General features: G+C 39.1%; 1 protein-coding gene across 1 annotated transcript in view; it reads left to right on the top strand.

Annotated features, from left to right (window-relative positions):
• The window catches only part of faf1 (Fas (TNFRSF6) associated factor 1), a 70,629-nt gene extending 61,614 nt beyond the window's left edge, over positions 1-9,015 (top strand). The window contains exon 19 of the mRNA XM_044129974.1: positions 8,437-9,015. Within this exon, the coding sequence (XP_043985909.1) occupies positions 8,437-8,520 (84 nt within the window). The 3' untranslated portion in view covers positions 8,521-9,015. The remainder of the gene's footprint in view (positions 1-8,436) is intronic.
• The last annotated feature ends 4,547 nt before the right edge of the window (positions 9,016-13,562 follow it).

Below are 13,562 nucleotides of genomic sequence, written 5' to 3'. Positions count from 1 at the left end.
TTCGCACAATTCAACACATGCACAAATATTTTCAGGCAAACACATGCCCCGCTCACAACTTTGTCACTTAAAGGATTCACAGTTGTCTCTTTATAATCAAGAGTAAACATGTGTTTGAGACAGAGATAAAGATGTGCCTGCGTCGCAGATGAAATTCCAGCAAAAACAGGATGGCAGGCTTAGAGGAGAGCGGGGGGAGGGAGAGGAGTCGGAAGAGGATGGTGATTGCAGAGCTGGTGAGGGAAGAGAACAGAAAGGACAAACGCTTGAACAAAGAAAAGATTTAATCAGAGAAACAGTCTGTAAGACAAAAGGATAGAGAAGACAAGTGGCGGCGATATTAAAAAGTAGAAAACGGGAGATAATTCCAGGAAACCGAAAGGCGAGCAGCCGAGTGTCAGTGCCAGTAGGAGGCTGCGAACACAGGCCCCCGTCTAATCCGGCAGCTCTGTGTTGTAATTAAATGAGAGGGAGCATAGAAAGCTCCCATCCCGTCCAGACGCTCTCACTGTTGCTCTGCCAGGCTCAGAGGATAGAGGATAGAGCACTATTGCATTTGTAAGACCGCACAACTGTTGAAACCTTCTTTAAGTTTTCCGTTTCTCTTTGTGCTGCTTCACTATTTCTGTCTCTTCAGCTCATTTAGCTTTGCAGAATCCAACTTCAGAAAATTATTTGGAGCCAAGTTATGATGGCATTCTCCAGGATCAAAATCTCACTTTAGTTTTGCTTATGTATATATCTCATTGCAGACCTTGTTTCAGCTTGACTTTTAATGACTTGAATGTTTAGAAATGTCTAATTTACGAATCTGCAACCTTCCTTCTCCCTTAGCCAGTGTCTATTAGTCTCCACATTTTGGACTCAATGTCTTCGTCAACATTTGGTATCAGAGGCTTATCTCTTCAGCACTACAGCAGGCCTTACACTGGCATCATTTGTACCAGGCTTAGCCGTGCTCAGGGAACTAACCCTTCCTCCATTTCTATGACTGTCAGCGGGTTTGATGAAGAGCGGAGGGAGGGGGAGGGTTGAGCGGCTCAGTGTTTCAGTTTTCAGCTCTTCATTCAAGAATTTCCCCTCCTTTGATACTTCTCAAAGAGGAAAAAAAAGGTCTTCTTCCTTCAGCATGCGGCGAAAATGTTTAGGCTGCCATTAAAACGGTTTGCAATAGGCGCTTCCTGTGCGGCCGCTCGCACAAACCCAAACAATGTCAAACAAATGTATCGGGTTTTCTCAACGTGATACTGTAATGCATGTCACCTCCTCGTAACGCTCCGTCCAGCGTTGGACTCCTATGTAAAACGAGAAATGGAAAAAAAATAAATAAACGGTGACAAAGAAAGACGCTGTTGTCTGCGCTGAAATGGGTTTTACATCTGCTACAAAACCGGGTTTTGTTTTTCTTGTTATCTGAAGGTGTCCTGGGACGACTTGTGGGAGGTTAATAGCCTTTACTTTTAATAGTTTGTTGTTTTTTTTTTGTGGGGTTTTTTTCTAACAGCATTTTCATCTTATATCAACACCAGCACTAACATAATTCAGTGTTTCTTTTTCTGAACATAAAGAAGGATTTTGGTCTCGAAATCGCTTTTCACTCAACGTTTCGTTTTGTTTATTGTTGCTTTGCTGAAAGATTTTTGGCAGTTTGGTACACTGTTACTGTTATCAGAGAAATCTGCGATAGGAGGAAGTTTATTCTGGATTAGAAGCCAGTAGATGGCGTTTTGTAAAGATTTGTGGATTTTAGATTTAGACACACACCAACCAGTTGGCCAGAGATGGGACAATTTTCCTCAGAAATCTGATTAACTGAAGTTTTTCTTCACCATGTATGAAACGCGTCAAAACTTAAGAGCTCCCACTGTTTTTGTTCTATAAATGCTTTCTTGACCATGGGAAACGTTTGGGTTCAATAAGTCATCTTAAGGTTTGGGATATACACTTTGATGGAGAAAAGATTATCTACTTATTTATGTAATATTCAAAGTTACCACCTCTTTTAAAGAAACGGCAACACATTTTTTTTTATGTGACGTCGTTGTAAAGAAAAAAGCCCAAACGTCTGAATTGTTCAATATTCCAAATCAGTCCGTCATACCTCATTTAAAAAAAACAGAAGAAACCTTTGTAGGATTCTCTACCACTAAATTAGAAGTAGTCTGTTTACATCTAACACAAAGTCAGAGTTGAAAGCACAAACTTTACAGAGATTAAATGTTATGTAGCAGATGGTGTGGCTCATATTGCTCTCTGTTGTGAAAACTATGACATCTGAATGTGCTTATGCGACTTCCCAAATCGCTTAATTTTATTCGGAATATTTTGTGGCACTTATTGAGTTAATGACAGAAGTTGCAGTGAAAAGGAGAAACAGGATTTTCTGGCAATCTCTTGGCGAACAGCAGCTAAATCAGGTGCCTCACAGCTGAAGAGCATCGAAGCTAAAACAGCAGAACAGATTCATCGTGTCTCCAGTGATTCTCTAAACTCTGTAAATCATCATATACAGTAAAGGATGCAACGTCGCCCACATTTCCAGCTGAAAAAGACCAGATTTGTGTGAAAATATACCTAAAAATGGCTGCCGTTTTAAAGACAAATTGGGCGGAGTTATTGGGGTTTGAATGAGTAGAGAACAGTTTCTGCTTTGATTGTTCAGTTGTATTTTTGAACAGAAACATTGTGAAGAAAAATCACTTCTTCAGCGCAGGTTATTTGAAAATATCTTTAAACATTTGTAAAGAGAAAATTAAGCGCTCAACTCTGAGTTTTTAGCTTTCATTGGTTTTTCCTCATCACTTTAAACTTCCCCCAAACTTAGATTCTTAGATTCACTTCTTATTCACATTTAAGTTGATTATTTAAGAACAAGCTGCCTTCTCCTCGCTCCTCTTTCTTTCTCTCCTCCTTTTTTTCTATTTCTTTTTCCTTTAAATCTTCAGTCCTCCCCCAGTCCAGTCTTTTTCCTCCGTCCTTTGAAGTGCCGTACTCTTTTCTGTTCTGCTCTGTTCACGCCCCAGCACTACATGCTGTCAACGCTCCTGGCAGCAGATAATGATCTCCCACTGCTTTTGTAATTGGCCAAATAAACACTTGACAACACTAGTTTAAAACAGACAAGTTATTTGGTTTTAATTAACATAGCAGGGCCTGTAATGGCTTCATTAAAAATGCGTTATTTCAGCTGCACGTCTGATTGCGCTGGAAACGGACATCTTGAGGGCCCTGTGTTTATTTTGCCTTTCTTCTCTTTCACAGCAGAGCGTTGCTCGGTGTCGCCTCCTCTCTTATCGGCCTGCTTTATTCATTTCTTTCCAGTGACGTACAATCGTGCTGTTTATTTTAAAACTCACATTAATAGCTAATTATGCGGTTTTAACTGTGTTGAGACACCCTGTTCCTGTGATGGTAAATACACAGATTTTATTTTTATTTATTTTTTTTTCTTCTTAAATAAGGGAGCCGAGAGAGAGAAAATTAAAGATTGTGGAAAAGCCCCCATCTGTTTTCTTGCTTGGATCCAATTTTTAAGTGAGGCTTTGTAATGCAAGGTATCACATTTATCTCTCTTATTATCTCTTTAAAATTGATCTCCAGTTTAAAAACAAAAAGTTAATTTAGCTCTTTTTCTGTTGATTTATGGGATTTTTCTCCCCGTTGTTAATTAGCTCCAGATGTTATCCTTCTAACTGTTAGGTGAGAGGCTCAAAATTCGGATGGCATATTTTCAGCCCTCCTCTAATTCCACTTATTGATTTCACTGTCTGATTTAAAAGTCATATTGACTCGAGGTTAGATGTTATCTCTGTCCTGTTTTGCATGACTGCATGTGTTTATGAATGCTTGCGTGGCCGCATAGGCAGGAGAAGAGAGAATATGGCTTAGGCAGAGCAGAGGAAAAACAACAGCTTTGTTTGTTGACAGATGCCTCCATGCTTATGGTCTGTTAATTGGATAACAATGTAAACAATCACCGATGGCGCCCGTCTCCTGTGTCAGTGTGGCATGTTGTTTCCCTGCTTCTCTTTTTCAGAGTCAGATGCTGCTCTCCGTCCCTGGTGCACTCACAGGCACAAACCCTTTCCACCCAATTCTACTCTCAGAACACACACGCACACACCCGTGCCGTTTCTGCACACACACCTGCTCCACCACAAAGCCTCATTTACTCCTACCTGATGCTGCGGTGTCACAACAGCCTGTCGGGTTCATTAGCATGGCAGCCATTTGTGACGCGCCGCTCCTGTGGTGGGAAAAGGAACGCAGCGGTCCTGTTCGCCATTTTTTTTCCTCCTCCCACCTTCGGAGGCTCACGCACACACACACACACACACACACACACGCTCTCTCCACAGCCCAGAACCCTGCGGGGGAGTCAAGAGTCTAAATGACACATTGAAATGAGGACGAGGAGATGAAAACACGATCCCAACTTCCACACGGAGTGACATTTTCAAACACCTGTGGGAGATGGAGAGTTTATCTCACGCTGATATATCCTCCCAACCTTCCCCGATGTCTCTTGCCCTCTTTCTCTTTTCTCACCATTTCACAGCCTAAAGCGGGTCAGCTCTCTAGGAAAGAAAAGCATAAATGATTGGTGGTGAACTAATAGAACAGTCGACTACATAAAATAGAACATATATTTTTCTCCTGAATGTTAAATAATCAATTTAACATCTTAGTTAAATACATGCTATTAGATGTGTCGTTAACTTATTTTTTATAGTTCATAATAGTGCTTAGAAATGTATTCATAATTGTGGAAAAAAGGGTCTGTAGGAGTATTAAATGTAACTTACTACAATAGTCCTTTTGTAATATCATGCACTCTACACACTTTAAAGCTAAACCTATATTTAGCAGGTGCTTAGTCTAAATTTTTGGTTAATCCTACAAATAAAAAAAGAAACAAACTGCAGTTAATAAATGTTACACAAGTTAGCCCAAAGTTAGTCACACCCCTGGCAGATTTAGGCTTAAAGTAATTTCTTAATGGTACCAACATGTTTCTTCTCACTGTAAATAATGTTACTTAAGCGGTTCAGGTAGAATCCTGAATTGAATCTGATGGAGAATTTGTGGAGAGGCCGAAAGATTAGGGTGATGGCCCAGAGGCCTTCCGGCTTCAAAGATAAACTATCAAAAATCTCATGAGATTTTAGTGTTGTCATGCCAAAAAAAATATTCCCCTGTTCATTTCAAATCGTATAGATAATTTTTGATTTATAATTGTTTTAAAGAGTTCATACAATTCACTATATTTTGAACGAACAGCAATTTGACAGCGGTTTCTTTTTTCCTGCCAGGACTAAAAATTATTTTGGGCCTCGCTGTTAAAATATTGCTTTACCTGTTATCAGTATGTTGCTACACACTGCTTGTCAGCTGGCTGAAAGATGGGTATTTCACTCTTTCCTTACTTACACTAAAGGCAAATAGGAAAATAATTTCTGTGTTAAAAGTATCTGCTTGTTATGCTTGTGTTACTTGACAAAAATCAGAATAACAAACGAGGAGAATATATATTTTTTTTTTTACGAATTTGGGAACTACTAACATTTATCAGCCGTTCATTCTAAATGTTTAACCCAGTCAATAAATTTAATCTATTTTATAATTTGAAAAGTTATATTCAGTTCTCTGTAATGCATTAGCAGATTTCTATGTAATATTTCCTCATTTAGTTTTGAATAAAAGCTTGGATCATACTGTTTGAACTCGTTTTAAAATTATTTTTATTAAAGATTATAATAGAGTAATGACCACATAACATCCCAAGCCTTTTTAGACACTTGTTAACCCAGAAATTCTCCCTCCCTGTGACTGAGCCACAACTCTAACATTAATAATAAAGATCTGTGTAATTAGCCTGTGGCCGGTGAGAATAAGTAGAGTTGTGGCTCAGTTCACGGTCACTGCTCATATTTCTCTGCCTACGACTGTCTGTGTGAAGACTGTGACTTTACTTGTTGGGGGTGTGACCTTTACGGCACTCTGCTTGCCCTCTGACCTTTCTACAGCAGGTACAGGGAGCCGGCTAATTATCCCGCTGCGAGGTTAGGGAAGGATTCCTAATCAGACGGGGCTGATGCAGCAGTGATCAGATAAGCCCCGGACACATCTCGGTGTCACACCACCTCGCCTGCTCAGCCCAGGTGTTAGATTGGCCCAATGTAACACTAAACCTCCAGTGATTAGCTGACATAAGCTAAGAGGCCCACAGGGGTGGCTGATGTCAGGGAGAGTCGGGTTGTCCTGTTTGGTAAAAAACAGCTCAGAGCCCCTTTATGTGAGCTAACCTGATCAGTGGCGCTGTGGGTGGTACAGCGTTACTCCTTTCTACAGAATTACTTTTATGAGGAGCATTCAGCGCCGCTAAATGTTTCTCTCCTTTACACCATTAGCAATGCTTCTCTTTGACCTTTTTCACTGCTTAAATTAGTCCTTATTAGTCGTTTAAAAACACGTTGGTTAATTCTCTCTCTCTCACTCGCCTCTCTTGGCCTGTAATCTTCATCAGTTTGTTCTGGATCGGCGCTCTTTTAAGAAAACAAACCAAAACGTTCTCTCAGGGTAACTGGAGTCTCACTGCTCACATTTCTGCTTAAACCTTTTTTTTTTTTTTGCAAACATTATGTTAGAATAATACACACACACACATAAAACTGCAGCTACATTGTTCTCAAGTATAAATCCCTGGAGATCTCTGACTAGTCAGTCGCAGAAGGGTTTTAATGGCAGTGAATTGACAGAAGCAGTTCTGACTTAATAAGGATAAATCTGAAGAGGCGGCTGAAACGTTTTAGATCTGGTGGGAAAACAGATTTGCAGTCAACATTTAGTTATGTTACAACTTCTAATTCCAATGTGTTTGGATTTATATGTGGTGCCTATGAAAAACAAACGTTTTCACTTCACATAATGAACATTTTGGTGTGCATTCATATTTAGCCAAGTCCTCTTCCGGTTTATCAAATCTTAAGTTGGCATGTGGGATATGAACTTAAAATACAGATGGACTCCAATAATTGGTTTGAAGACTTCTGAGGTCAAGTGGTTGTGCTAGATTGTATTTTGGGCTTGGCTTGGTAAAAAAAGTTCACCTCACTTAAGCGTTTTTGTTTTGTTTGGGGGTTTTATGCACAACCATAACATCTCATTGTTGTGAGATAAAATGTGGGAATGTTCAGTGGGTATGAATAACTTTGCAAGCCTTTTGCAACTTTTATGGTCCCGCTTTTAGGGCAAACTGGTTTGGACTTGTTCTAGTTTAAAAAGTAAACACACTAGGCACTGAGAGAGCGCATTATTCTGCATACACTCTAAAAAGTATGAATTCTTTTGGTTTATTGATGACAACTTACTTTTTTATGCTGAATTAACTCAAAAGCTACAGATTTTTAACTTAAAGAAACTTTTTACAGTGATTTTGTTTGGGGGGAAAAAAAAAACGTTTTATCCCGCGTTCATATTTTACATTTGACATCATGACTCGAGCTCCTTTAGGACAGATCCTGAACCAACCACGTTCACTGGTGGCGCAGCGTTAGCTCACAACCCGCCTTAGTCCTCGACACGGCTGTCGCAGGTTCACTTCCCGGCCTGATGTCCGTTGCCTCATGGTGCCCTCTCTTTCGTTATCCACTTCCCTGTCTAATTATTCTCAAATAAAGGTCGCATGAGCAGAAAAAAGAGGAACTTTAAAAAAAAAATTAGTTTACCATTTTATTTGAAGCAAACTAAATGATTTGAGTAATGCTGACTTAAATTTGTCAAGTTAAACCAACTTAATAAATTATGTTGGATACAATTAACTGAATTACTTGTTACCAAGTGAAGCAATTCCATTAAGATGGTTCGACTATTATTTTTTCAGTGTAGATGAGTATATTTACATCTAAAATGCATTGTAAGTGTAGAACATTCATTTTGTACTTTTATTTACATTTGCAAGAATTGTGTTTGGCAACACTTTATTTGAAGGAGTGTGAATATGACTAATATGACACAGTCATAAACATGACATAACATCTGTTATGAACATGAAGGAGTCTTTATGAAAGTCTATGACTGTTGTCATGAAGTGCCAACTTTGCATTAAAGTGTCATTATTTACCAAACAATGCAAATTTTGCACTTTTAATGCAACTTTTAAAGTAATTTTCCATTAAAAGTGTCATTATTTACCGAATGACACTTCATGACAACATTCATAAAGACTTCCTCATGTTCATAACCGGTTCTTTGTTATATTTATGATAGTGTCATATCAGTCTTATGAACAACCCCTTCAAATAAAATGTTACCTTGTGTTTTAATTGTGTTGAAGTAATGTTGCTTATTTTGACCACTATTGAAATGAACCACTGGCTTGTTCCAGGACTTTTAATCTGAGACGGCCCAATGTTCCCCACACCTGTTTCTCCTCAGATCACCCAGTTGAATCCCGGGTCGACTCTGCTGGAGGCCAAGTTGTTTCCTCAGGAGACGCTCTTCCTGGAGGCTAAGGAATAGGAGCGGACCCTCTGAATGCTGAGAGAACCCACTCACTGACTAATGAACTGGCTGGACGCACACTAGTCGCAGAGCGTGGCCCCCTCCTCCTCACAGTCTGGGCTGACAATACAAACACACATATGCTGCCATCTCTCAGACTACCATACACTGGCATGCACATCCAGTGACACACACACACACACACACACACACACACCTACGCACGCAAACACACACGATCAAATAAGCTGTTCTGCCCAAGGCCTGTTTTGTGGTACATGAAAGTCTGGTGTTGCACAGAGAAGAAAGGACAATGTCACAAGCACACAGCCAAATTTTCACCTTCCCCGAATCTCTGTCCATCTTCCTCAATTGTTCACACACCTGACAACTCCAAACTGCTGTGTCATGGATCTCTCTCACAACACAGAGAACAATAACAGTGCTGAGAGACTAAGTAGACAAATCTTTGTCACAGAAAAAAAAGAGAATAAATAAAAATTAAGGACTTCTTCCCCTGTTTCCTCATTTGACGCACCAAGGCCGCTTTTTTTAGGTTTTTGTGTTTGAAATACAACTGAAATGTTAAGATTGTAATAAAATGAATATCACAACTAGAAGTTGCCCTCTAGGTTGGGGTGCCTCATCTCCACCTGTAATTTACCCCATTAGCCTTTGCCTAACTCCCCGTTTTGCCCGCAGGGACGGGACTCCATGTCTCTCTCTGCTCCCTCTGGTTTTAACATGCACTGCTCCACACGCCAGGTTGATCCAGTTTTATTAAATTTCTCCTTAGTTTAAATTTTTTCTGACATTTTTTCAGTTTGATGCTGTATTAGTTTTAGTTTGATATACATTATATAAAATCTATGAATACAAATGTCCATTTGTCCTGCCCAGAAATCTGTTTAAACATGCCAGACACACACCCTCCCATCATTTACTTACTCAACTTTTTCAGGAAGACATTCATAAATTTATCCTGATAATTCAAGTGGGAATGAGGGATGCTTTGTACACCAATGATCGACATGAATGTCATTCATTTAGTCTTTTCATTATCTTTTGAACCGTTTTGCTTTCAGACACAACTTCAAGGATTTCTTTAAGACAATAATTGGGCTCACAAATAGAATTTATGGTTTATTTTCTCGAATGCACATAATATACATACACGTTCTAATAAACGCATTGCCAGGGCACCAAAACAAAAATGGTCACACACAAACTCTCACATTTCCACAAAAACCCAGAGTTATGCCGTTTGTGGAAAGAGAATGAACAACCTAAAATTTAACCAAATATTACTGGATATATTTGAGGCCGAATGTCGTAAATTCATACTCAATTTTTTGTTGAAAAGCTACTTGCATCAATTCACCCTGGAAAAAAACAAAACATCTTCAACACATAAAAAAACAAACAACGAATGACATTCTAGTCGTGGAGGACTTCAAAATTCACCTGCAATAGTAGCAAGGTTCACGTTCCCAGGAACGTTTTAGTTTCTATAAGATGACGCAACTTCCTGGTTATTTTCTTATGGTGATCTTGTTGATGTTGATGATGGTTCTATGGGTCAGAGAACCATCATGCCAACTCTTTCTGGAGAGAGTAAACTTGTAATCATAGTCATTTGTATTTTTTAAAATTATTGTCCTGCTTTAGTTTGCGCCAAAGTTTGAATATGCAAGACCACAACTTACATGCAGACCTTTTGTTTACCTCTCTTAACAAATGTTTTAATATCCTCACTCTCACGCCACCTGCTAATATCAGCCACTGTGCTTGATGCCTCTAGCGAGCCGAGATCACTGAGGCTTAGCCCTCCATCTGCAGCAGGGCTCCTCTGTCAGCCCAAGGCAAAGTTGGAGAAAGACGGGTCCAAAACTTCCTTTTTCGAAAATGTAGCGCCTTCATTTAATGATTCCCCCCTCTTGTAATATACTCTCACGTCTTAAACAAGGTGAAGTCATGTCCACTTTATAAATTAAATAGCTCATTTTCTTTTCGTGTAATTAGGAGTGAAAAATTATGTTAAACAAGATCAGCGAGATGGACAAGATATAACTTTTTGATTTTATTCTGACACAATCTAGGGATATTTATGATTTATTTAAAAATAAAAACTCTTGTTGGTTAGGTTTTTTTTTTTATTCTTTTATGCTGACAGTTCAAGATGGTTTTCCACCAACTTTCTCACTATAATAAACATTTTGGCACTTTCAGTAACATCTCCGAGGAAAAGTGTAAGTAGTGTTGAAGATAGGGGCAAACTGATGAGCCACTTTCTTTTTATGTAAATCTTGATCTTGCTATTTCTTAAATTATTTCTTTAAACTTCTAAAAAAAAAAAAAAACCAGAATAAATCAGAACAAGTTTTTAATTTAAATTGGCAATACATATTTGGCAATTTGTACCTCCCTTTTGTACCTATAAACAAGCCATTTTATTCTTTTTTTATTTACCCATAACATTTCTTGAAAATGTAATTTAGTAGTAAATTTTTCTAAAGATTTTATGTAACGCCCCATTTCAACCGATTATGTGTCTGACCATGCTTTGGGTGAGCTAATAATTACACAAATGACAGATTATGATCAAATCTAAGCAACCTCCTAGTGATATGTATTTATAGTAATAGTAACACAACCACAATTTGTCTCTGTAGATTGTGTATAGATTGTAAAAGCAAACAAAAACCACCTTTAAATTATCATTTGTCAAAGCAGGTGTGACCAGAACTTTAGTCTCCACACTGATGCTGCAGTTCTTTCTTTTTCTCCTAAATACGGTCAGTAGCTTCATACAGAAAATGGCTGAGTTAAATACTGCAGCCCATTGTTACCCAGTTTTTTAACTGTGTAATCTAATACACACTCCGAGCTCTGCATTTATTCATTTTTTTGCATCAGTGCGCTAATGAATGTCAGTCTAACTTCTAATGACAGATCTGGTGACTTTTCCTCACTTCAAGCTGCTGCCTTGTAGCTCTAATGTTTTTTCAGAGCTATTTCAAATCATTTGTAAGGTTGTTCAGTTATTAATGCATTAGTCAGTTTCTGTGTGGCTGTTTCTTCTCACGCAAAGAATGAGTCGACCTAATGCGCTCAGTCAGCCTCACTTCCGCCGGTTCAGACAACTTGTCTGCCTTCAGGCCCAATTAATACACTGAGGTGTGAATCCTGATGATGCACAAGAAAAGAAAGGTTTGTTCACCTTTGCTAGAATCCATAGTTAATAAAATGGGAACTGGTTTTCATAAGCTGTAATAGGTTGCTACCATTTTCAGTTTATACTTAAAGGGAAGCAGTTGCAGGGAATCTCCACTGGTTTATCATTTGCACACTCAATTGATCGAGATTAATTTCTCTTATCAATCCTTTCCTACCAACAGACGTCTGTTCTGTGCAATTGTTGGACTGTCTTCCCTTTTCTACATGTTTGGTTGTTGAAAGCTGTGTGGGGTTTTAACTGCTTCTGTCATCACTTTTAAACTTTTTGTTTCGAAGCTGCAACTTTGGTACGTTTCCACCTTGTGTGTTGATTCTTTACATAACATAGTTATCTAAATGTTGAGCCAGTAGCAGGTGAAATCTGAGAAACATTTTGCAAACCATCGTGATGTGGAAGGACATTTCAACTGCATATTACTGCAGGAGTATATTTTACTGTTTCTGATCACAAAGGTGCGTTAGAAAGGGAAGGTAGGTTTAATTACTGCTGAAACTAGCATCATCTGACATCTGACAGGACTTGATAATCTACAAATTGTCCATCATGTCCTCAGATTTAGACACACCTAACACTTGTTAAGACACCAACATGGACAGCGAGATGGGAAATAGTCTGACAGCAGCTTCACACAGAGTGAACCCAGTTAATGTTTTACAACTTAGTGTCGAACCTAGAAAGCGTTACTCTGTTTGGTGTTTGAGTAATTCAGGGTTTTCCGCAGCGCTGTGCTGTGGCTGCAGAGGCACGCGCGGCTAGGGGCGAAGGCGAGCTCAGAACGGACTGAGGAGTTCAGTGAGCGTGAAGCTGAATGTGGTTATGAAAGAGCCAGACAGGTGCATGTCTGCGCCTCTGTCAGAGTGCGTCGTCCTCAGGGAGCGGCACGCATAGCGCTGCTCCTCTCAACTGTGAGATTACAGTTTCATGCAGCTCTCTGGATGAATGTGCACAAGCATGTTTGCACATTTTGCTGCGAACGATGATGGTGATGCAGTCGGATAAGCCCATGAGACATAATGGTATTCCTCTCTTATACCTGACAAAACTTGTCATAATATATTTCTGTACTGCTGGTAGAAGTCAACAGGTTTATGTTGACGTATATACAAAACCAGTTGGTCTATACATTAATGCAAAACAGAGATTTGATTCTCAAATTACAAGCTTCAGGCCTGCTAATGTGGGAAAGACGCTAGTTAATTCAGATCCATTTAGCTGTTGTCTTTTGCTCATCGGTCATGAATGGAGACCCTGATGCAGACCCACAACTTCCAAAATATTATTTTTTCTGATTTTTTTGAATGAGATCCCAAGGTACTCCCAGGCCAGAAAGGAAATTATTCGTAATCCAGCGAGAAACTTCAATGTGTTTATCAAGTTTTTACATGATTGACCAACACAAATCGTTGCATGATTGTGGAAAGAAAACCAATCATAATTTCCACAGTCTATTACCATCTATATTTAGCCCATTTTGCTCTGACTCTCCTAATATTTACTACCTGGCAGGGACAGATAGAACGGCGTCACTTTAGAGTTGCAGTTTTATCTATTCTCTGTAGTCTTACATTGCAATGAACAGCATGCCACAATTTGAAGTAATAACCAGGGGAGGAGACTGTTTTGTATCCTGCTACAAGGTATTGGCTCAGAGAGCTGAGTCTAAACATTTGCCACACTTTTCAGAATTTTTGCTGAATAAAAATGTAAAACCCAAACGTAATTTTCAACCCCCTTCAAGTGATGCGCTAGTTTGCGCTACACACAAAATCCCAGTAAGATTTTGCAGTTGTGACAAAAGTAGAACTTTAAGGATTATGAATAC

This window comes from Gambusia affinis, linkage group LG10, assembly GCF_019740435.1.
Source record: "Gambusia affinis linkage group LG10, SWU_Gaff_1.0, whole genome shotgun sequence".
Taxonomy (NCBI): Eukaryota; Metazoa; Chordata; class Actinopteri; order Cyprinodontiformes; family Poeciliidae; genus Gambusia; species Gambusia affinis.
The sequence above is the reverse complement of the archived record's forward strand: the minus strand, read 5'-3'. Positions and strand labels throughout refer to the sequence as shown.